The following is a 26,154-nucleotide window of genomic DNA, read 5'->3' on the forward strand; positions in this document are numbered from 1 at the left end:
GGACTGCGGGAGGGTGTGGACGTCTCAGATCGAGTAAAGTGGGGGGGGGGGTGATCCGTGGGCTGCCTCCTGATTGGTTCGAAATATGAGGTATTTAAAATTATTTCTTAGACCTAAAAACAGGGTATTTTGTGAAGCAGCTGCCAAAACTATTCTGCAAAATGGCATCACTAAAATTTTCACATAATTTAGACCACATTTTATGGGTGATAACCAATTTGTATGCATTTCTGATCCTTCTAGCTATTTTTTGTCATTTAAAAAAATTCTCGTTGATTCAGCAGGAAGCGGGTTAAATTTGAACTGCAACCCCCACATAATTTGCTCATGATTTTTTCCAAAAAACATTTTTAGGTACAAAAGTAGCTATTTCATTATAGAAACACCAAAAGTTTTTCAAGATTCAACAACTAGCTAGGAACGGTCATTCCCGCCGTTTTGACCGCATTTTGAAATGGGCATAAAAAATTCAAAAAAAATCAAAAAAATGGAAAACCTCCGCATTGTGTCACTATATGTGACCAAGTTTCCATCAAAAATAATAAACTTGTAATACGGTAATTATTTTAAAAAAGTGTTCTCAAAAATGAGCTATCATGTGTGAAGATTCACGGCTTTCAAGCCAAATGATCAATCTTATGGCCACATTCATGGCATAGTTTGTTCAAATGACCTTATATCGTGCACAAGGGTGCATCTTGGAATGACAAACAATGTTGCCTAAGGAAGTTTTCATTTTCTTTGGACGGAAAATTCATTTTCCATTTTCCGAGTGCCTGAAATGAGTTTTTTTGTGAAGGACCTACCATATATTTGTTGCAAAATTAGACCTAATCAATTTTATAAAATACTAGGCCATATATAATGCACAATTGGCAAAATGGTTGGGTGTAAAAAGTTTTGATCCACCTCTCGTGAAAAAGACAAATTTCCATCGATTTAGTTGGAAGCGGGTCAAATTTGAACTGCAGCTGCCTCATAGTTTGCTCTTTATTTTTTCCAAAAATCATTTCTAGGTACATAAGTATCTATTTAATCATAGAAACACAAAAAATTCCAAGATTCAACCACTAGCTAGGAACGGTCAAGCCCGCCGTTTTGACCGCATTTTGAAACGGGCATAAAAAATTCCAAAAAAATTCAAAAAATTGGAAAACCTTCGCATTGTGTCATTATATGTGACCAAGTTTCCAGAAAAAATAATAAACTTGTAATACGATAATTATTTTAAAAAGGTGTTCTCAGAAATGAGCTATCATGCGTGAAGATCCATGGCTTTCAAGCCCAATGATCAATCTTATGGCCACATTCATGGCATAGTTTGTTCAAATGATCTCATATTGTGCATGAGGGTGCATATTGGAATTCCAAACAATGTTGCCTAAGGAAGTTTTCATTTTTTTGCACGGAAAATTCATTTTTCATTTTCCGAGTGCCCAAAAGGAGGTTTTTTGTGAAGGAACTACCAAATAATTGTTGCAAAATTGGACCTTATCAATTTTCTAAAATACTAGGACATATTTAATGCACAATTGACAAAATGGTTGGGTGCAAAAAGTTTTGATCCACCTCTCGTGAAAAAGACAAATTTCCGCCGATTTAGTTGGAAGCGGGTCAAATTTGAACTGCAGCTGCCTCATTGTTTGCTATTTATTTTTTCCAAAAATCATTTCTAGTTACATAAGTACCTATTTAATCAGAGAAACACCAAAAAAATTCCAAGATTCATCCACTAGCTAGGAACGGTCATTCCCGCCGTTTTGACCGCATTTTGAAACAGGCATAAAAATTTCAAAAAAATCAAAAAATTGGGAAACCTTCGCATTGTGTCATTATATGTGGCCAATTTCCCAGGAAAAATAACACACTTGTAATACGGCAATTATTTTAAAAAAAAGTGTTCTCAGAAATGAGCTATCATCTCTGAAGATTCATGGCTTTCAAGCCAAATGATCAATCTTATGGCCACATTCGTGGCATAGTTTTTTCAAATGATCTCATATTATGCACAATGGTGCATATTGGAATGGCAAACAATGTTGCCTAAGGAAGTTTTCATTTTCTTTGGATGAAAAAACCATTTTTCATTTTCCGAGTGCCCAAAAGGAGGTTTTTTTTGTGAAGGAACTACCAAATAATTGTTGCAAAATTGGACCAAATCAATTTTCTAAAACACTAGGACATACTTAATGCACAATTGACAAAATGGTTGGGTGCAAAAAGTTTTGATCCACCTCTCGTGAAATAGACAAATTTCCGCCGATTTAGGTGGAAGCGGGTCAAATTTGAACTGCAGCTGCCTCATAGTTTGCTATTTATTTTTTCCAAAAATCATTTCTAGTTACATAAGTACCTATTTAATCAGAGAAACACCAAAAAAAATTCCAAGATTCAACCACTAGCTAGGAACGGTCATTCCCGCCGTTTTGACCGCATTTTGAAACGGGCATAAAAAATTAAAAAAATCAAAAAATTGGGAAACCTTCACATTGTGTCATTATATGTGGACAAGTTCCCAGGAAAAATAACAAACTTGTACTAGGCAATTATTTTAAAAAAGTGTTCTCAGAAATGAGCTATCATCTCTGAAGATTCATGGCTTTCAAGCCAAATGATCAATCTTATGGCCACATTTGTGGCATAGTTTGTTCAAATGATCTCATATTGTGCACAAGGGTGCATATTGGAATGGCAAACAATTTTTCCTAAGGAAGTTTTCATTTTCTTTGGACGAAAAGACCATTTTTCATTTTCCGAGTGCCCAAAAGGAGGTTTTTTTGTGAAGGACCTCCCAAATAATTGTTGCAAAATTGGACCAAATCATTTTTCTAAAATACTAGGACATATTTAATGCACAATTGACAAAAATGGTTGGGTGCAATTTTTTTTGATCCACCTCTTGTGAAAAAGACAAATTTCACCGATTCAGCTGGAAGCGGGTCAAATTTGAACTGCAGCTGCCTCATAGTTTGCTATTTATTTTTTCCAAAAATCATTTATAGTTACATAAGTACCTATTTAATCATAAATACATGGTTTGGTGGCGATACATCGAGGTTTGGGCGGTGGCCGAGGGCCCCAACTCTAGAGCGCGTAAACTCGCATGCCCGCCGCGTGGTCACCGCATGACCGTGGCGTTGCCATGTGTTCTGGGTGGCCTAGGTATGTCTAGTGGGTTGGGCACTCCCCAGGTAGGTGCTAGGAAGAAAATCACAACATAAGATTCTCACGAGGAGACCGGTCGATGCTCAAACATAAATAAGCAGCCAAGTGTTTGATTTGCGGTACGGGAAATGCACATGGCTAATGGGCGTGAGTTTTGGCTGAGGATGATCAGTTACTAAGAAGACCGTCTTCACAAATTTTCACCTAAAAAAAGGAGCCTAGGTGGTACTTGCTTTACAAAGTACCACACTGGACATAAATACGAATGTTGAAGCTCGGCTCAAAATAATGAATGGATTGAGCTGGCATTTGGTGGAGGATGGTTATTTGGGCATAGGAAAGCACTGTAGAAAATGGATACTATTTGGACATGCCAAAGTGGTACTTCCTTCACAAAGTGCTGCTCTGAACAGAATAGGAAAATGAATATTTTCGAATTATTTTTGAACTAGGCAAGCAATGTTTTTGACATATTTGTTGAAGATATGATCCAAAACATTTATGAGATTTTTTTGGGAATTTTGGGAATAACAGAAATATAGGTTGCTTCACAACCTAGGGCAAAAACTGCCACATGGACATGACACATAGGCAAAACTGATGAGATGGCGCCTAGTCATCACAAACCACCACAATCTACAAGGCTATGACCATCTATATTGGTCATTAACAACTAGAAATAAGGCAGCGGACTAGCACTGTTTGCTTTGAGACCATTTCGTATAAGGAAATTATGACCTTTCTGACCAAAATGGTCGCAATGGTTTAGGGTTTGGAGCCCCCCGAACAGCTTTTGACCAATTGGTCTGAAATGGTCATAGATCTATGACCAATTCTTCTAGGGTCACTGACAGAAGGTCACTAGTTGACATATTTCTTGTAGTGCCCATTCATGCACACATGTGAGTGGAGTGAGTGAGACTAAAGTTTAGTCCCACCACAGAAGTTGAGTGAGACTTGCACCTCTTTATAAGGTGAGCTCTTCTACCACTTGTGTGCGCATGAGAAGAGGAGACCTACACGTGCGCTCCTCCTCACTCGCCTCGCCATGCCACGCCTCGTCATGACGCGCCGCGGGTTGCGGGATTGAGCCGAGGCAAGGACAGAGCTATGCACGTTGTCTATATTTTTGCTGCTCGAGAAAAATTAATGAGTCATTAATTAATAATTAACAGACGTGTTAATTATTGAACCATTTCCGATTCTTTTGGATCACGACGACTCGGACGTGGGGTTTACTCCCACGACCTACCCAGCCCGCACTATATAGTCAGGCAGACGTCTACCCTAGCCGCCGCTTGGGCATTTAGAGCTTGTTAGTGGATCCTTCGTCATCTTGTATCTTTGTCGTTTCTTGTTTTTGTTACTTCCTTTCTGAACTTTTGTTCTGTATGATCGTTGTTGTGGTGGTTGCTTTATTATATAAAGCAAGAGGAAACCTTTTTTCTTCTAACTCGGTTTCATCTGCACATGTTTCTATGTGTTGTGCTACATTCCCAATCCATCAAGTGAAACCCATTAAGCTAAGGAGATAAACTTGACCAAGCACTTGATGAAAATGACATGTACTGGCAGGTTCCTCCGATTGTGAGTTACTCATCGTCCCTCTCATTCCTGACACTGCGACGCATACACTCGTCACGAGCCTTGTATCTCCCCAAAATTTCATCTACAGAGAGTCGCGAGATCGATGCACTACTCGATTGCCGTGACAATTTACAGGTATTAGCGAGGTGTCGTACAGAAGAACCGATGGTCAACTGAGCCCTCCGTGAGGTTTTGTACCAGTGAAGCAAGTGCGTTCACGGACTCATCATCTCCCATACGAAAATCCCATAGTTCCTTGGGAGAAATTAAAGTCTGATTTGCTATGTGGGTGTGCCCCTAGAGCAGGAGATTCAAAGTATACCATGCCTCCTTTTTCGTTGTTAGATAATAACGAGATAAACGAGACACGAGAGCACACAGATTTTTACATGGAAACCCTTGCAGGAGAAAACCACGGACGCACGTAGGAGCAATCACTATGATGGAGGAGTATTACAAGCATGAGACGACAGGCATCTTTGGTGCGACCACATGGGGTATATATGAGGGGCAACACATAAGAGTCCTTGTAGGACAAGTAAACGAGTTGTACTCGTACTCGTCGGTACCAACGCAAAGCCCACACCGTATGTACTACGTCTAGTCCAATACGGTAGAATTTGGATCACAATTTAACAATCTCCACCTTGAACCAAGTCCCCTCCAGTAGTCGAAGAAAGTGAATAACTCCATCCAAATCAGCATAAACACCTTGTGCGTCAAAGTCCATAGGACTAATGAGAAATACCAACTAAGCCCGAGCAAAGCTCAACCTTATTGGTCGGAACTGGCTTTGCCATCATATCAGCAGGATTATCATGAGTACTTATCTTGCATACATTCAAATCACCTTTAGCAACAACATCTCGAATATAGTGATATCTGACATCAATGTGCTTTGTTCTCTCATGGTACATTGGATTCTTGGTAAGATATATATCACTTTGACTGTCACTAAATATGGTAGGGCAAGATGAATCTCCACAAAGCTCAGTGTACAAACCTTTCAACCAAATAGCTTCTTTGCATGCCTCAGAAATAGCCATATACTCGGCATCAGTAGTGGAACAAGCCACAATAAACTGCAAAGTTGCTCTCTAACTCACAAAACAACCACCAATGGTGAAAACATAACCTGTGAGTGATCTTCTCCTATCCAAATCACCAACAAAATCAGAATCAACAAAACCAACAAGTCCATCTCCAGTTTTCCCAAACTGTAAATAAGCATTAGAAGTACCTCGCAGGTATTTGAAAATTCACTAAACTGCTTTCCAATGCTCTTTTCCAGGATTAGCCATGTATCTACTGAAAACACTCAATGCATAAGATAAATCCGGACGAGAACAAACCATGGCATACATAAGTGAACCAACTGCACTCGAATAGGGAACTCTAGACATGTACTCAATATTGGAATCTGACTTAGGACATAAAGCTGACGACAATTTGAAGTGTGCATCTAATGGTGTACTCACCGGCTTGGCATTATGAATATTAAAATGATGAAAAACTTTATCAATATATCCCTTCTGTCTTAGATATACTTTTCCAGACGGTCTATCTCTGGAAATTTCCATGCGAAGAATTTTCTTTGCTGCACCCAAATCCTTCATCTCAAATTCATTACTCAATTGCTTCTTCTGTTCATTAATCTTTGACATACTATTTGTAGCAATTAGCATATCATCAACATAAAGGAGCAAGTAAATAGTTGAACCATTGACAATTTTCAAATAAACACAAATATCATAATTAGACCTTTTGAAACCTTGAGAGAGCATAAAGGTGTCAAATTTCTTGTACCACTGTCTCGGGGATTGTTTCAATCCATAAAGAGATTTCTTTAACTTACAGACAAAATTTTCTTTTCTAGGAATAAAAAAACCTTCAGCTTGTTCCATATAAATATCCTCTTCTAATTCTCCATGTAAGAATGCAGTTTTAACATCCAATTGTTCAAGCTCAAAATCATTCATGACAACAATACTGAGTAAAGTGTGAATAGAGCTATGCTTAACAACAGGAGAAAAGACTTTGTTATAGTCAATTCCTGGAATCTGTCTATAACATTTAGAAACTAACCTTGCTTTATATCTTGTCTCATCATTTGGAGAAACACCTTCTTTCCTTTTGAAAACCCACTTGCAACGAATAGGTTTCTTCTCTCTAGGAAATTTTACTAAATCCCAAGTGCCATTCTTTTCAAGTTTTTCCATCTCATCATGCATAGCGTCATCCACTTATTACTATCACCAGAAATAATAGCCTCGGAATATGAAGAAGGCTCGGCATTACCTTCAATTTCTTCTGCATCAGATAAAGCAAAAGAAACAATATTGCACTCTTCAATTAACCTGTCAGGTTTATTAATACCCCGCCTAACTCTTTCACGTGCAAGATTCCAATTGGGTGGAACAATAGGCTGATTTTGAGTGGGAGTGACATGATCATCATCAACGACTGGTTCATCATGTGCATCAGCAATTTCATTAACAGATGTATCACATGTTTCAAAAACATGCTCCACCTGAACAGTAGGCTGCTGAATAGTAGGCTGTTGTTCACTCTCAACAGGAACATTAGTAGATGGAACATCATGTAACATAGTAGATTCATCAAAGACGGTAATTGCCTTTGGCTCTTAGGTGCATATGCACCCATTGTCAAAATACATATTTTGAAAACTTGAAAAAATCGGAACAAAAATCCCACATGTATATCCAGACATTTTATGTGCGTGCACAAGGTTTCAGTGAAAAATGACGCATTTTGTGGCTTGTGTAAAAAAGACAATTTCTGATGCTTCATTCTAACTATTCACAAGGAATTTCTTTATCTTTTTTACACAAGCCACAAAAAACGTCGTTTTTCACTGAAACCTTGTGAACACACATAAAATGTCTGGATATATACGTGGGATTTTTGTTCCGATTTTTTCAACTTTTTGTAATGTGTATTTCGACAATGGGTGCATATGCACCTAGGAGCCAAAACGCCACTCTCCATCAAAGATAACATTTCTGCTAATAACAACCTTCTAGTTTCAGGATTCCACAATTTAAAACCTTAAACACCAGACTTATAACCAAGAAAGATGCACTTAACAGCACTAGGCTCCAACTTTCCATTATCAACATGAGCATAAGCAGTGCAATAAAAAACTCTCAACTGTGAATAATCAGTAGGTGAACCAGACCATACCTCAATTGGAGTTTTCTTATTAAGAGCAATAGATGGTGAACGATTAATGAGATAACAAGCAGTGGAAGCGGCCTCAGCCCAAAAATGGCCTATGCAAACCTGCATTGGACAACATGCAACGGGCTCTACCTAGAAATAATGGTCCTGTTCATGCGCTCAGCAACATCGTTTTGTTGAGGAGTATAAGGAATGGTGTAATGTATGACAATGCATTCAGACTTGCAATAGTTCTTAAATTGCTTAGAACAGAATTCCATACCATTATCGGTGCGAAGTATCTTTACCTTCTTTTCAGTTTGTCTTTCAATCATAATCTTCCACTCCTTAAATGCCGAGAATGCTTCATATTTATTCTTCAAGAAATAAGGCCAAACTTTTCTTGAATAATCATCAATAATAGTCAGCATGTAACTAGCACTATCTAGTGACTTTCTGCGAGATGGTCCGCATAAATCAGAATGAACATAATCAAGAATACCCTTCAGTTGTATGAGTCGAAGTGTTGAACTTCACCCTATTGTGCTTGCTGAAGATACAATGCTCACAAAATTTCAATTTACCAGGTTCATATCCATCAAGAAGACCTCTCTTGTTTAACTCTGCTAAACCAAGTTCACTCATATGTCCATGACGCATATGCCAAAGGTTAGCAGCATCACAATCAGAATTCTTTGAAATAACTGGAGTAGCATTACCTGAAACTGTAGAACCACGAAGGTAATAAAGACCATTGGTCGAACATAAATCACCTTTCATCACAATAAGGTAACCTTTGGTGACTTTCAAAACACTATCTCCACCTGAATACTTGTACCCCTTTGCATCAAGGGCACTAACAGAGATCTTCATCTTCAGAATACACCGAACATCTGTCAAAGTTCTGATTGTGCCATCAAACATCTTGATTCAAACGGAACCTATACCTTCAATCTTGCATGGTGAATTATCAAAACCCGAAACAGAACCAGCAGAAGTAGTGGAATCAAAAGTAGTAAACAAATCTCAATGCGGGCACATATGAAAAGTGCATGCAGTGTCAAGTACCCACTCATCATTGGTCTCAGCACTTCCAGCAATAACAACAAGAGCATCATCAGAACTATCATCATGAGCAACATTACCAGAATTGTCACCTTGTTTGTTACCTTTCCTCTTTTCTTTATTCTGCAATTTGAAACACTCTGAGATGTCATGCTCATCTCTCTTGCAATATCTGCAATACTTCTTGTCTCTGGATTGCAACCGGCCCCTGTAGCCATTTTTACTTTTGCCTCCATTTCCATTACTAGAGTTCTTCTCCTTTGTCCTGCCACGCACAGATAATCCTTCGGCTTGGGATGAACTCGAACCATCATGAGGCACCATTAATTTCATCTTCTCCTTGGAGTTCAAAGCTTCATAAACTTCATTAAGCATGAGAGTATCACGACTGTATAATATGGTGTCTTTAAAATTTATATAAGAACATGGCAGTGAACATAGTAACACTAAAGCAGTATCTTCCTCTTCATACTTAACCTTTATTGCAGCTAGATCAGATATGATCTCCTTAAATTCCGAAATATGATTCAAAACGTTACCTCCCTCAGGTAACCTGTGCAAGAATAATTTTTGCTTCAGATGCATCTTGCTAGTGAGATCTTTAGTCATGCAAATCCCTTCCAGCTTTAACCATAGAGCGGCGGCAGTTTTCTCTCTCAAAACTTCCTGCAAAATATTATTATGCAAATGGAGTTGAATTTTTGACAAAGCCTTACGATCAATTCTTTTCTCCTCATCAGTCCAGTCCTGAATTCGGTTCTTCCCAAACTATCCAGTGCTTCATCATAGTCGGACTGTGCCAACAACGCCCGCATCTTGACTTGCCATAGGGTAAACCTTGTGTCACGGTCTAGCGGCGGAATATCATACTTCATGGAAGCCATGAATAGATAAATCTGTGTTCACAACGTAGTACAAGCCGATAGAAAAATTCTCGATAGAACTTAATATGCGGATCAAACGGAAATATGATAAATAAAACCTGGTAGTACTGGGCATTGGACTAAGCAAGGGTCAGCGATGAATATTACAGAGAGTGAAGTCTGAATCAAACCCTGTCTTTGTATGACCTGCCGGAATCAAACCTCGACCTTCTAATCCCTGAAATCCACACCCCAACTATCAAATCTCGGACGTTAGAGACCTTAAGCTCGTTGTAGGAGTGGGATCAGTGATGTGGCACAGCTGGCGACCGGGTTTGCTAATTAATGATGCCACGTGTGTTGACCCCCTCCCTCTCTGTTTTCTTCTCACTCTTTTTCCCTCTTTATCTCTCGAATCCGGAAGTGCGGCGAAGGGTTCCGGCAGGCCCCGCGGTGGCGGTTGGTGGCAGACACAGGGCAGCGATTGGCGGCATCCCTGTAGACGCACCCGAAGCCGCCCACGCCGACCATGAGCAGCGGGCTGAAGTCGGCCATGGCGCCACGGAGCTCGCAGAGGATGAACTCCAGCATGCTGTACGTGCCCCTCTCCCCGTACAGCTCCGGGATGCTCCACGTAGAGGTACCCAAGGACTTTCTCGACGCTGACCATGTGCCTGAGCCGTGGGATGTGCTCATAGCAGTAGTGCTACAGGCTGGCGATGCGGTCGAGGCAGCGGCGGCTGGTACGGACACTTCGTGCGTGCATGCGACATAGTAGGAGGCTGCGGCTGCCGCCTGGGAAGCCGGCGCTAATGCCTCCTGCCGTCTCTTGCACCTACATTTGTCCTGGAATAGGCACAGGCAGCCCACTTGTTGTAGGAAGCTAGCAAAATTCTGCTCGTAGTGCTTTGGAGCCTAGCCTGAATCACAAAAGAGCAAAGTTTGGTGATTTTCTTGGTGATCTTCAGGACAAAAGTGGAGGCTGGAAGTAGATGCTGCTAGCAATTCAAATGAGCATGACATTGCTGTGTTCAGAAAGGAATTGCACCTGAAGAATTCAGTAATTTCTGCAATTGTTACTAGGTGTGAGAGGAAATATGAGATTCAGATGTACAGATGTGTTTTTTGCTGTCATCATCTTTTCGACTGGTTTAGTTGCAGCCTGGTGTTATCCTAGTTTAAGGAGAGTGATGTAATACACTGCATTTTAGTGAGGAATGTAGCAAGGATTGTAATGTAATGGATCTCAGTCATGTTTAACTGAATCCAGAAAATCCAAATGTAATGGATCTTTTTGGCTAATGTTATTCTAAAATCTCACTTTGTTCAACTGGAAGATGAGCTCTGAAGATGTGCACTTTATTTAACAGAAAAAGTGTGCATTATTCAACAACAAGATAATATGCATTTCATCTAGAAGGAAGATCATGAGCATTTCATTTAACAGGAAGTAACAATATTTGCATTTAACAAGGAGGTCATTTGCATTTTATTTAACAAAAAGATCATTTGCATTTCATTTAACAGGAAGAAGCAACAATATCATGTTGTCCAAATCATAGTGCTCTTCTGACAGTAGCACAAATAGCATAGTAGCTAAAGTAACTGCATCTTACAATTTTAAACAGAAAGTACACATAAACAGCAGCAGAAATGAGCAGATGAACGGCCTATTCGGCATCCCTCTGCCAGACAACTCCATCCACCATGACCAAAACAGCAAGAAATTTTTAGTAATTTCCACTAGTTGTAAAAAAGCCTATCCACCCGGTTCCTGAGCTGCTCCCTCTCCCAGTTCCTCCTCCAGTTCCTCTCCCAATTCCTCTCCCTCAGCCTGCAGTTGTGCTTCCTCCAATTATAGTATTGTTTGTTGTTGCTGAACTTCTAGGTGGTCGAAACCCGGATCTTGTAGCTTGAGAGGGTGCAGCTGAAGCTTTAGTTGTTGCAGCCTTGCTTGTGGATGCATCAGTCTGTGCTTGCTTCAAATAAAATAGAGAGTCAATCAATAATTAAACTTTTTATAGTAGAGCAAGATATGACTTTGTTTTTTGTAACAGAACAAAATATTACAACATTATAATAAAATTACCGCTGTGGCCCTCACTTTTCTCCCTCTCTTCCCAAGATATGACTTTGTTTTCTTGGTGTTATCTCCATTCTTCTTACAAGAAGTTTTATTGTGCCCTTGTCCTCCACAAGATCCACAAGTGATCTGTATGCCATGCTTGCTCAGTTTCTTGCCCTTTGGTGCTTCCCCCTCTTCTCTCCTCCTATCATTATTTTTTTCCTTGCTCCCGACATGGCAATGTAGCCAGGTACTACAGGCCTAGGGTTTTGAGACACAGGCCAACTTTCTTCTCCTTCAACTGGTTGCAGGCAATGCTCATAAATTTTCTTGAAAGTTTTAATGTGGTAGCACTTGTCAACATAATCCTCTACTTTTCTTCCACTCTTATAGATAGCAGAGATTGCATGACAACAAGGAAGGGCGGCAAGCTGAAAATAACCACATGAACAAGTCCTTTTGTCAAGGTTAACTGTGTACCTCTTGCCTCTTCTATTCAAATGCTTCTCAAAACCATTTTTTCCATTCCAGAGCACTTTCCAAGAACCGAGTTCTCTTGATGTTGACCTTAATATTCTTGAAAATATTTGGGAAAATTATGCCATTCCACTTCTCACTCTTGGTTTTCTGCTCTTGAATTCTAACCATTAATTTTTTTCCTAATCTTCTCTTGCTGTGAAATAATGGGATATAATCTAGCTTCTATGATGGCATTGTTAAATGATTCACAAAGGTTGTTGTCAATTGACTCTCATTTTGCACCTATTGGAAAGAAAGCCCTAGCCCAATGCTTTGGGTCTGTCTTCATGATATCTTTCACACCTTCTGGAGTTAGTTGAGCAAGCTTGGCCATGTTGTAGTTAAAATCTTCCCTGTTTCCAGACTTAGCAATTCCCCAGAACCTTTTCTGCAATTGATGATCTTTGTGCTTCTTTCTCCAATTTGCATAAATGTGCCTAGCACACATCCTATGCTTAGCCCTTGGCAGATAGTCCCTCATTCTATTAATTAGGCCCTGTAATAGAGATCAAGGTTTGCAATCAGTAAAATAAATTATGAGTACTTGTCGCTCCGCTGATAAAACTGAACCTTTACGACACCTAGCACATGAGGACTTGTCGCTTCGTAGAAGCCACTGAACTTTTATGACAATCACCTATCACATGAGTACTTGTTGCTCTGTCGATGCGACTGAACCTTTATGACACCTAAATAAGGCAACATTTTTTTTACCTTTTGCTTGTCAGAAATGAAGACCCATCCAACTCCTTGGTCATTAATGTCCACGTCTTTGATTAAAAGCCCAATGAATCAGGCCCAGCTCTCATTTGTCTCCTTCTCCACAACAGCCCAAGCTAATGGATACATTTGGTTGTTTGCATCCCTAGCTATTGCAGCCAGCAGCTCACCTTGGCAGGCCCCCTTAAAGAAACAACTATCCAGTCCAATCACTTTCCTACATCCAGCTTTGAAACCTTGTTTCGTTGAATTCAAACATACATAGAATTGTTAAAATATGTTCACCTCCATTTCTTTTGGATCCAACCAAACAGCAACAGTACTACCAGAGTTACTCCTAAGCAGTTCCAACTGATGATCAAAGACCTTGCTGTACTCACTTTTCATTCCACTCATTAGATTGACAAGTACAAGTTTTTTTGCGGCCTTGCACTTTGAAATGGACACATCAGCAAACATGTCTTGCATCACCGTGGATTTTCCATAAAGGATTTGCCAAGATGAAGTGCTCATACCTTTTGGCAATAACTTTAGCAGTGACCGGCTTGTTCTCACTGTTTTGTGCACATTGGTGTTTATCTTCAAATGTTATGATCTAAAACCTAGAACACCCACTGGTCTTTCCTGCATACAACAACCAGGGACACCCAAGCCAATCACATTTGGCTCTCACTCTGGCCTCCACCGACTTTTTAAATGAGATGCTCCTTTTGGTAGCAAGGCCATATCTCTTTATAGCTCTCGTTAACTGCTTCTTGCTCTTAAAAACCATTCCCAGACTAAAATGGGGAATTTAGGAGTCTGGGTTAAACCTCACAAATTGGCTCTTCCTCCTAACCATGTTGCCATCTTCATCCTCATCATAAGAGTAGTCTTCATCTGATGACTCATACTCCATGTCCTCTACATCTTCCTCCACATTTGCCACCAAATCAATGGGCACTGCCCCTGTTGCATCTGTATCAGCCCACATCTTGGAACCTTTCATTTTTTTTCCTGAATTTTCTTGCGTGTTTTCTCAACTCTACAACCTCTGATTCTTCCCTGCTATCATCAGTATGTGGCACATACTCACAGTTCTCTGAGTCATTTGAATCTGAAGCATTTTCTGCAACTTCTTGAGCATTTGGTGCCACCTCTGGCAGTGAACAATATATGTCTTGTGTTGCTTCACATGGTTGACTTGGATCCAAAATTTGAGAACTCTGACTAGGATAATCAACTCTCACATTCTGCTTTAGTGGACTACTTATCACTTGATTGATCACAACACCTACATCAGGAACAAGGATATGCTCAAGAATTTCTCCTTCAACATCACTCTCTTCAATGACATTGAGATCATCATTAACTGCTGCAACATTATGATTAACTGCAGTAGTCTCTTCTGCTGTGATAACTACATCAGGTTCTTCTTCACTGCCCATTTTCATCAGTTCATCAAGCTCATCTTCAAAATCCGACCCACTATCTATTTCTTCCTTTTAATCTCGTTCACCATTATACTCCACATATATGTCAGCAACTCCTCCATCTGTAATATATTCAGACATCTTCATGCAGCCAACATCTTCATGTAAAAAGAGTAATCCATTTGACAAATTGCTGCCAGGCAACAAGAAATAATACTTCATGCTCTCCTTCACTGCCATATAATCTCCTACAAATCCTTTCACCTCCTGTAAAGAGAGCTTGTCACGCTCAATCTCTGACATTCCAGAATCTCCTCCAACATAATCAAGACTTGGACCAATCCTAATGAATTGCCCCCCAAAGTGGAATCTGACATTCAAGATCTCTGATGGGTTCATGATTTGTATGACAAAGCCCTACATTACAATCAAAGTAATTGATGCATCAGTGATAATCAAAATCCCAACTAATCTCCCCACCCCAAAAAAACCAACTTGACCTCACTTTTGAACCCTAAACCTAGCGCCCAGAGAGGGGAAAAATACACCAAAATCTCATAATGGAAGCACATAGCGTACCTGATTCTCCTCTGCCGTAGTGCTCGTCGGAGATCAACGTGATCATCCGTCATTCGCCATGGCCGCCGCGAGAAGTTGAGCCAAGCCACGGGGAAGGGAGAGAGACGAGGGGGCGAACAGAGCGAGGGGAGACGATCTGGTCTGGCTTGACCTGTTTTGCAACGTTCTCCAGTGCAACAACCTATGAGACCCCCACAACTGGCTGATTCGGCGATCCTGGTGCCACGTCCGCAATCCCTGTTTGGGAACGAGCTTAAGGTCTCTGACAAACATGATTTGACCGTTCGGGGTGTAGATTTCAGGGATTAGAAGATCGAGGTTCGATTCTGACAGGTCGTACGAAGACAGAGTTTGACTCAGACTTCACTCTATTACAGACCAACTAGTACTGGCTGATCACGTGAGCAGTAATCAACAAATCCAAATACGACTCTTGTGCTTGTCTTCACGTGAGAAGTACTAGATCAAATCACCTTTACGCCTTGGGTCTAGAGCCTTCAGTTTTGATGTGGAATAGTAGTAGCAACGTACTATTTTTTAGTCTGACTAACTTTATAAAAAAGAATATGTTATGAAAGTTATATGTTATGAAAATTAATTTTATCATGCATCTAATAATATTGATTTCATAGTGTGAATGTTTATATTTTTTTTACAAAATTAATCAAACTTTACAATATTTAATTTTGAGCAGATCTTATATGCAAACTAAAAAGAAACGAAGGGAGTAGCCTGTAATAGCTGTAGCTATCGATTAAAAATCGCGTGAGCAGAAACCGCAGCAGCGCCCGACCTCCTCGGGACTAGAGGCACCGCACGCCAGCAGCGTCAATTCGCCGGATGTCTTTCGCCTTGGGACTTGAACGAGCAGCAACCGCAACTCGGCGGAACGACAACGGTCTTGAGGATTTGACGGCTCGCGAGGCGCGCAGTACGCACTTCTGTTGGTCTCGGCTTCGTATAGCGGTGCAGCGTAAATCGATCGGAAGCCGGATCGCCTGGTCACGATACGGCGGCGCACGCTAATTCTAACATTCATGATCTCAAATCTCGTACTTAAAACTTGACTCTATATACCATTTATTAGATAATAATGAGATAAACAAGACATGAGAGCACACGGATTTTTACGTGGAAATCCTTGCGGGAGAAAACCATGGACGCACGAAGACGCAATCACTATGATGGAGGAGTATTACAAGCACGAGACGACAGACCGTCTTAGGTGCGATTACATGGGGTATATATGAGGGGCAACACATAAGAGTCTTTGTAGGAAAGTAAACGAGTTGTACTCGTACGCGTCGGTACCAACGCAAAGCCCACACCGTATATATGTCTAGTCCAGTACGGTAGAATTTGGATCACAATTTAACAGCAGTTGCTTTGGAGATCAGATGTTGGAGGACATCCATCAACATCACCAAATAAAGCATTGATGTCACCTGCCGATCCTTCTGGTGCTCGGCTCCCTCCTTTTTGAAACCGTCACCACCTGGATCAACCGCGTCTCATCATGGCTTACTAGCCCAAAAGTTCTCACGATCAAATCGTAGGTACAACGCATCGGGCAAGACAAGTACTTTAGCTGCCCCGGACGCTTCCACACAATCTCCATGTCTCCTGCATTCTCCTTGTCTCCTGCATTCGACATGATGTTCTGATGTCTTCCGAAAATCACGTCAAACCACCGAGGCTCTGGTATCACACGCCCCGTACGACTGATGCTACCCGTCGAAATACTCTCTCAAGGAGGTTCCTGCCGAAGTACTTTCTCGACGAGGTTCTTGACCGGTATCTTTGGACACGGCAACACATGTACGTAGACGGCAAACGTTGTAGTATACGGTGATATGCACGTACAACACTAGTCTAGGGCGGTGGATGCTTTTCTGGAAGCTAGCTTTCGTATGCGATCGGCCGGCCAGTCGCCGGAATCTGCACACACGTACGCACGAAGTCACCGGAATCTTTACACGCGTACGCAAGAACTAGATGATGACTACATGCCATACCCTGTGATCTGCTTTTATTGAACTCACGGTGGTGCAATTTTATAGGCGGTGTACAGCATATATACAGCAGCTAGGCTGGCTCGTTACATGGTCGAATCAGTTGGGAATACTAATCCTACAAGGTTACTATTTCCTGCTTAGCCCCTACTCGTACAAGATAACTGCTTGCTAAGTGCTTAGCACTGTTGGAATTTCGTCCACAGGATCGATCACCTCAAATTACGATAAACACGCACACTTAAAAACTTTTGCCAAAGACACGTGTCGTGCCTCTCTTTTCTTTATTTCTTTTTCTCTTTTTTTCCGGTCTTACAAAACTGCCGACGTGCTGCATATAAATATACGCAGGACCAGACCGATCTAGACGTACTTGCTTTGAGTCCAAACCGGACAAGACTCCAACGCTCATACGAGAAAGTTGACGACTCAGCAAGCTATAATTAGGGCATGGCCAGCGCTACATGCTGGACGGGTGCTCCAGCTGCCACATCGGCGTAGTCAGTCCAGCTCATGTAAAAGGTGTTGCTTGCAGAGGCGGACGGGATCTTGCAGAGGAGCCCGGTTCCTCACTGACAAGAGTGGTGACTAAGCCAAGTTCTGCTCTTCATGATAGTGTGCTTTTTTTGCTGGGAAAGATCAGTGGCCGAAAAAAAAACGAACTAGTGATGACAGACTAGGAAAGGGACCGCTGCCACCATTGAGGAATTGTTGGTTCAAACAGCAGCTTCAAATAAAATAACTATGTGAAATGTATGGGGCAGCACCATGGTGATGCCACCATTGTACATGCCATACAAGCCGGACACGATCTAGTACACAACCCACACGTACGTCAAGGTTGACTCCAATACGTACTACTGCACCGCAGCCAGCTAGGTTGCATCTAAGTAGAACTTACCTAAAACTAGTTATCTCAAGATTACTGCTAACAATTTCTTCCTAATCTTGACACTCTGTCTTTAGTGCTTCTTCGGTCTTGACTTGTTGATGATTCATCCCTTATCGACTCATCCTCTCGCACCATAACAAGTTAAATTGCTAGGCTTCAGCAACAATCTCTCCTCAATTTTAACTTGGCGAATTTACGGACCACCTCAAATATGTGTTGGACTACCCAGCCTCACCAGTACCTGTGGAAAACTCCACCGGTGAACTTCACCATCCACCCTAGCGAGATACATGCCGACTCCTTGTGGATCACACCACCCTGTGGACTACACCGCCCACTCGAGCCTCATGTGGAGACATGACCTCATTGAAGAGACTCACCTTTATTGGTTTACCACCCCCACATAGTTGAACTTGATCCTCTCGTCGAGACACATAGACGACCTGGATGCGCTTCATCTTCAACGCCTCCCACAAAGACGAGCACTTGGACATGACGACACTGATACGGCGACAACCGATGACTGACCGACCGAGACGTGTTGACTCGCACGACTCCTTGACTCATCAAACTCCCGTGAACGACGATCTTGACGACTTTCCGACACCGCACCACGGCACCACCGCTCCCGTTAAGGATCTCCATCCACCGCCTTGCCGATGACATCCCGCCGTCTTTCTCCATGTCGCTCCGCCGAACTACAATCTCCCGATCCTCCTCATTGCTGCAGCACCCAGCGACAATATCACCCGCGCCGAGGCGCTAGTCAGGTCGCCACCCCGGGGCAAGCACGGCTTCAAATCCGAACCTTGCTCTGGTACCAATTGTTGGAATTTCGTCCACAGGATCGATCACATCAAATCACGATGAACACGCACACGCAAAAAGTTTTGCCAAAGGCACGTGTCGTGCCTCTCTTTTCTTTATTTCTTTTTCTCTTTTTCTCCCGGTGTTACAAAACTGCCGACGTGCTGCATATAAATATACGCAGGACCAGACTGACGTAGACATACTTGCTTTGAGTCCAAACCGGACTAGACTCCAACGCTCATACGGGAAAGTACTATGACGACTCGGCAAGCTAATTACAAGCCGGACACGATCTAGTACACAACCCACACGTACTACTGCACGGCAGCCAGGTAGGTTGCATCTATGTAGAACTTACCTAAAACTAGTTATCTTAAGATTACTGCTAACAAGCACCACTTTTGTTGGATCTCGGAGATCGTTACTATGAGCACCTTTGTGCATCCTGATACCTTCCATGGCAAATTGTTGGACTAATGAGTGCAGTGGAGAACGAATAAAGCAACAAATAGAAGAATAATATTGTACTCATCTTGGTGATGTATCGACAACTCGACCTATTTGACGGAACTGAGTGCATACCTACAAGCGGTTGTTGTGTATATATATATATATATGCATATGCAAACTCACAGTAAAGTAGCTATAGTACTTGCCGATAGAGCGGGTGGAGAGAAAGTATATAAAAGGAGAACACCGACATCAGCTCGAGACACATACAAGTTTGTGAGTGAAACAACCACTGGATATTCATCCAACAACCATACCAAGACCAGTGAGTGAGTAGATTGGTTAGCAATGGGTGAGTAGCACAACAGTGTGGGGGTTGTCACGAGAGCCGCAAGGACTCTGTACGCCCTCAGCTTGGATATACAGTAGTGAAGTGACGTGCGCATAAAGATCAGAGTTATTCACCTAGCAAAGTCACAGATATACAAAACTCATTGCCAGGCGACCAAATTTTCTTTCTTCTGTCACTGATTTGGTCCCCTTGTCAGTAGATAGACAAACCGAATGCCAAACATCAACAGACTTTGTACTAGTAAAACGCAATACAATAACACTGTGATGTTATGCATAATCCATCAGGAAAACAGACCATGGACCAATGCTAAGACGAATGATTACAACAATCATGCTACATTGACAAATAGCAATGCGTATTTTCAGCACGGAAAAAATCGATGGGACGGTCGCTGCAATTTGAATTTAGCGAAAAGAGCAGCTAGGTGGACGAACATGCAGCAGATCGTGCAATTCCAGGCTTGGGGGGATGAACAGCAGCACATGACCAGACGAGAGTATTTGATATATTTTGCATTTTCATCCATACGCTGGTAGCTTCAAAGCACATCTCACCCACTGCCAGGATTAGCACATGCAGGCATAAATATTTTAGGGAGAGAGCTGAGATTGTGAAAATTTGCATGTTTGCGCCCTTCCCCCAACTAGCTCATCCCCCACCCAAAAAAAAACCAAGAAACTGGTCAAGCTCCGCTACTGCCCACTGCTGTTGTGGAGTAAAAATCACTGGACCTGGTGAAATCTAAACCATGGGCAAGAAAATGAAAAAAAGAAAGAAACCGAAGATAACCAATGAAAGGAGTGAGCACTGACAAAGAAACAAAGAAAACCAAAAAATTAGAGGTAACAAGAAAGTTCACAAGAAAACTAGAGAAAAAACAGTGAGAAAAGAAAAGGAGGAATAAACAAAAGAAAACAAAAAGAAAGAAAAGGAAAAACAAAACAAGAAAACCAGAGAAAAACCGATGCAAATAGAAAAAGAAAAAAAGAAAACATGCAAAACAAAGAAAAATGGGTATGAAACAAACAAAAAGGAAGAAAACAGTAAAAAAACAAAGAAAACCAAAAATAAAAAGGAAAAAAAATAAAAAGAACAGAAGAAAACCGGACTACAAGCAGCGAGCGAACAATCGAACCAGTACATCGATCGAACCAATATAACGAACAAGTTAGAAGCGAGGACAAGTAATGGGCCGGCCCAATAACTATGCGCAGAGAAAATACTTCAAGCGAGGGGAGCTTCTATCTCACTATAAGCTAGATATAGCTCTCGCGCTGTGCGAGACATATATGCTTGATTCCCTCGTGGACCGTATCTATATCTCTACTCTTATAAAAAAACTAAGTTGGTGATGACCTGCAATCTTTCAATATAGACCGTCCGATCTTTATCTAACAGATAGAAAGTAAACTATGACAATTTTGCAAAAGGATACTTGCATCTCTCTCATTCATCCTTATCTCCCACAACTTCATTATTGAGTAATAAGAAAAGAAAGCATCTGCAACAATCTGGCATGGTGGCCGCTGTCGGTATCGTCCATCCAACATAATGGCACGCACGATCATGGCAGTCTATGCTATGAGTTGGTCAACATGGCGATGCTTTTTAGGCACCCCGGAGAGACCAACCAGCACCACCTACATTTTCTTGAAGGGATCTATCTCCCAAAAGGAGCACCAGATTGTGGCCACAATGGTTTTGAGGAAGAGAGATAATCTTCCACCGTGGGTGACATACACAAAGCTTATTGAGATGGGAGCACCGCTGAATTGTCTAATTCGGATAGTTGACGGACTTGCATTTCCTAGTCGCCCCCCGTCTAGATGCTTGAACTCTTCCTCAAGGTTTCGAACCAAAAGAAGGCCAGGATCCACGGAAATGATAATCACATTCGCGATTTGGAACCTCCAAGCCCTCCTCTTCGTTGTCTTCGAACTCAAGGCAGTAGAAACCCTCTCAGGGATAGGCATGTCCATAGTGTTGAGCACCAACCGCTTGCCCCGAGTTGGTTGGTTGGCCGAGTACGAAGCCAACGACAAAAACAGATTGAGAATCAGATAACAATTTGGGCTACAAAATATTATGAAACTCTTAGTTTCGTAGTTATGATCTAGCTCGCTATGCAGACCAAATTTCTCTTCTTTGTCCCTGCAAAAAAAAAATCTCTTCTTCTTCACCATGCGTCGGACCATAAAAAAGGTGGTCGTTGAGATGGAAGAGTGCTAGGTGCAAACCGCGGGTCACATGACGAGGTCAGTGAGGACCACAATGTATGAAGCAAGGGAGGCAAAGGAATGGCTCACCATAACTATCAACGGGAAACAACGGTGAGCATTCACATCTAAATTTTCATTGATCTACACTGACAACCCACCATATGATTAGCCATCAGTGCACCACCATGAGTGTAAGATGGCGGTGCGTGCAATCGCACCGCGTCTCTTTCCATATAAGAGGCAAATGATGGCAATAAATAGCATATTGTTACTTGGTTCTCTCGGGAGCACCGTAGTTACACATTGTCTTGTCCAGATGTCTTTCGTCCCGAGTTGGGTATATGCAATGAGTTCACAAAAAGAGATAAAGCTCAATCTCCTCATCTAGTAATCTTGGCAGTGGAATGAATGAATGCCTTGTATAAATAAAGGAGAAGGACTGTTGTGTAGAAAGACCTGGGTAGCACGGAAAGGCGAAGAGAGTACAATCACTGGTTTAAATTAATAGTGATAAAAAGAGTAGCAATGGAGTGGCAAACAACAATTTGTCAGTGTCAAGGGAAAACAAAGCCAAAAAATCGAAAGGTAAACTCTTGATGAAGAATATGATTAGAATAATGTCTGATGTATTTTGATCATGCGACGATCAAATTATGCATCACATAGTAGTACAATAATTATGCATCGGAAAATACTATCGCTTATTACAAAAATTGACACCAAGCCATCGGGCATTCACTACTGGAAAATAACGAATAGGTACTCCATGGCATTCATATCGATGGATCGATATATCTTGATATACGTACATATGTATATATATTTCGGGTTTGAGCAATGGGAGGGAAGATTGATTTACAGCTCCCATGTGTCAAACTTTCCTGAGACGAAGTCGTAGTGGCCGCCGATCAGCTTGAGGGTTCCGTTTGCCACACCCTCCTTGACGAACGGGTAAGTGCTGAGGTTCTGGAGGGACACGTTGACGGCCTCCTATGGATGAAAACGATTAAGAGAGATCTCTCGCTCAGGGAGTTAATCCATTCATTCACATGCAAAAATATTAGCATACATTACAAGCTAGCTGCTATAAATACTACTCCCTCCGTCGATTTTTCTTTCACATGTAAGATTTATGTATTTTATGAAGTTTGACCAAATTTACAACATCAACAATACTTAGGATGTACAATATGAAATTAATTACTTAATGCATCTAATGATATTGATTTGATAATGTTAATGTCAATACTTTTTCCTACACGCTTGGTCGGACTATAATTTTTTTGACTCAACACAAAGCTTATATGCAGAGTAAAAAGAAAGTAAGTGAGTACAGTACTACATAAGCAAGTAAAGTAGCATAAAATGGAAAATGGCCAATGGTGTCAACGAACCTTTTCCAAGACGGCACATTGGTCCTCGAAAGGCAGGTCACAACACTCGTCCTTCACCTTCTTCTTGGCCGAGAACCCGATCCTGACCCAGTCCTCAACGAAGTGGCTAATACCAACCAACCAAACAACTTCGGTGAGAAACAGACCAAGAAAATTATCATTCAGATCCAAGCTATGTACTTACAAGGAGTCGTCTTCCCCATCCTTGAGCGAGAGGAGGGCCTTGATACCACCACAGCGGCTATGGCCAATCACCACGATGACCTTAACCTTGAGGGCGCAGACGGCATATTCGATGGCTGATCCAACACCGGTGTGCTTGTTCTTGCAGTAGCATGGGACCATGGCACCGATGTTGCGAACGGTGAAGGCCTCGCCAGGTTCCAGGCCCAGGGTGACTGATGGGCACACACGCGAGTCGGCGCATGCGAACAACATGTACTGCAAAACAAATATTTTTAGTTGAAAACATTTTACAGTTTTCTTTCAAACTCCAACACTTGATAGTTGCTGGTGATAAGCAGAGATGCTATTCATTATGGCTTGGCCATATTAGTCAGCCTGGTGATATAAAGAAAGAAAATTTTCATGTGCTGATATCCTAAGAGCTTGGCTAACAATATAGCCAGTTGATGGCTATATACAGCTACCATGTCATTTACAGGCATCATCTATAGTCACTCATATATTGACATAGTCTATAAGGTTGACTTTAACTAGCACTTTTTCAAACATTATCTCTTTATCTTTCATTGTATTTATTACATTTGTCAAGGAGCACCCATAGAGCCAAGCTCTTGCATCAGAGTTTTTTTTTAAATTTTCTCTTTTCTGCCCATAGAAAAAATGCTACGTAAAGCGGGATATAAACCCCTTACCATAAGTGCAATGATAGGTGGAATAGGAATTTCTGGCATAGCTTTCCGCTCATGGCTGCCACTTTCGACATTCTATCTCGGACCACTTTCTATTCTGTCTTGCGGGAGAAACTAAATTTTGCTTTTGTGACAAGGAACAGAAGAATATAGACGCGAGGAGAAAGAAAGACATGCAAAGTAAGTAGCGGCAAGGTTCTTTCATCGCCCATCCAAACCAAATTGGGCAGCACTCTGCGTCGGTTGAAAGCAGCCGGAATGGTCGCAGCAGGGCTGTTGGATGAAGCCTCTTAGAACCATATGTTCGCCGCCTTTTTCCACCCCGCACGGTATGGCCAATGCAAATGAGAAAAATCCCCTTCTGCCCCACTTCCTGGCCAGTCGCTCATTGTCAAATTACCATAACACCCAAGCAGGCCTAATTTATAGATTCATTGGAGACGAGCTTCTGGAAAAAAGGTGCACATTACTGATATAAGTAGTCTATCATTCCTATTAAGGCCTCATTCGGGTTGGAGGATTTTCGCAGGAACAAGAATTTCGGAGGAAAATTTCCTATATATGCATTCGGTTTGTAGAAAATGCGTACAGGAATTTCATATGAATACTACTCATTTCCTATGCTTTTTTAGGAAACTACACATATCCACACAAAGCTCATTTTGCACGGAGGAATGAGGCATGTCAATTCCTTAAGATGGCAAGTGCCATCCTATCAAATTCCTATACTACTCCTAATTGCTACGTTTTGATTTTCTCCAAACTGAATGAGCCCTAAACTAGGACGCCATAAGTTACCCCATCCCAATCACGCTTAACCAGTAGGTTCTTCGGAGATGAGCTTACGAGAAGGAAGGTGCACCTTTTCTTATGAATAGTATATCATTCGTATTATGTCAGAATGATTAACAATGTGCACCTTTTTTCTGAAAGCACAAAGTGAACAGAAAAGCTAATGTTGGTATGTGGGCTCGGATTTATGTTGGTATGTGGGCTCAGTCTAAATCCGAGGTGATAGTCACAAACCAGATGACCGTGGCTGGGGTGTTACAAAGATGCTCTCACGTCACTGCTCAGTCATGTTATGCTTGGAACTCTTACCCTAGTAAATTATTATGATTTCCATAGGTTTTCGTCGGGTTTCGATCTACTCATAATACATCATGTACTACAGTATATCCTAACTGCTAGTCCTCTGTATAATACTCCCTTTGTCTCAAAATAAGTGTATCAACTTTATATTAATTTTAGTACAAAGTTGTATTAAGGTTGAGACACTTATTTTGAAACGGAGGGAGTACATAACAGAAAGGGGGGGCACTCCTCAAAGGGGAAAAGAATCATATTCCATCGTCCACAAGACCACAAAAGAGACAGGGACGGCCACATATGAATAAGCCAAATCATATATCATGGTACTGCACATGTGAGTCGTTACCAATCCAATGGAAGATTACCCGGTGCCTACCTTGGTAGTTGGTTTAGCAGATTACCTAGTATCAAGTGGCCGGCAATGGGCCCCCTTTTACGGTTACCACGTGTAATTAGGACAAGTGGTCGTTTCCATTTTTATATCCACTTTGACGGTAATAGGAAATGCTACAAGCACCCCACCCCCATAGCCAGAGACTCAAAGTGTATCCCGGGTTTGTACCTCGAATGGCTAGCAACATTGTTCTACTACCAGAACGACTGAGCAGGTACTGCTCGGTAGGGGAAATAGCAGTAAGAGAGAATCACCAAATCTAGAGTGAACACACTATTGTTGGCCATGCTTCCCGACCAACTCAACAAGCTAATCAACCAATTGCAGAAGAAGTAACCAGAGTTGGTAATAGCTAGCTAGCCAGAGACAATTTATGGCTGTAAAGAGAAATGTTGGTGGGCACAGTCATACCGTGGGTTCCTGGTTGTCCTTGAGGGGCTCGAAGAGATCCGGCTTCTTGCTGCCACAGCCCGGCCAGAGAAATAATCAGCTGAAGAAAAAAAAAA

General features: G+C 41.6%; 1 protein-coding gene across 1 annotated transcript; it reads right to left on the reverse strand.

The window, feature by feature from the left end:
* Positions 1-22,469: 22,469 nt before the first annotated feature.
* LOC123160553 (carbonic anhydrase, chloroplastic) lies at positions 22,470-26,102 on the reverse strand. Its single transcript, XM_044578360.1, has 4 exons — positions 26,060-26,102; positions 23,472-23,728; positions 23,288-23,393; positions 22,470-22,883 (listed from the first exon to the last, which is right to left on the reverse strand). Exons 2-4 carry the CDS (start codon positions 23,723-23,725, stop codon positions 22,749-22,751), a joined length of 495 nt encoding a protein of 164 aa, XP_044434295.1. The 5' UTR covers positions 23,726-23,728; positions 26,060-26,102; the 3' UTR covers positions 22,470-22,748.
* Between the last annotated feature and the right edge of the window lie 52 nt (positions 26,103-26,154).

Source organism: Triticum aestivum, chromosome 7B (genome assembly GCF_018294505.1).
Source record: "Triticum aestivum cultivar Chinese Spring chromosome 7B, IWGSC CS RefSeq v2.1, whole genome shotgun sequence".
NCBI lineage: Eukaryota > Viridiplantae > Streptophyta > Magnoliopsida > Poales > Poaceae > Triticum > Triticum aestivum.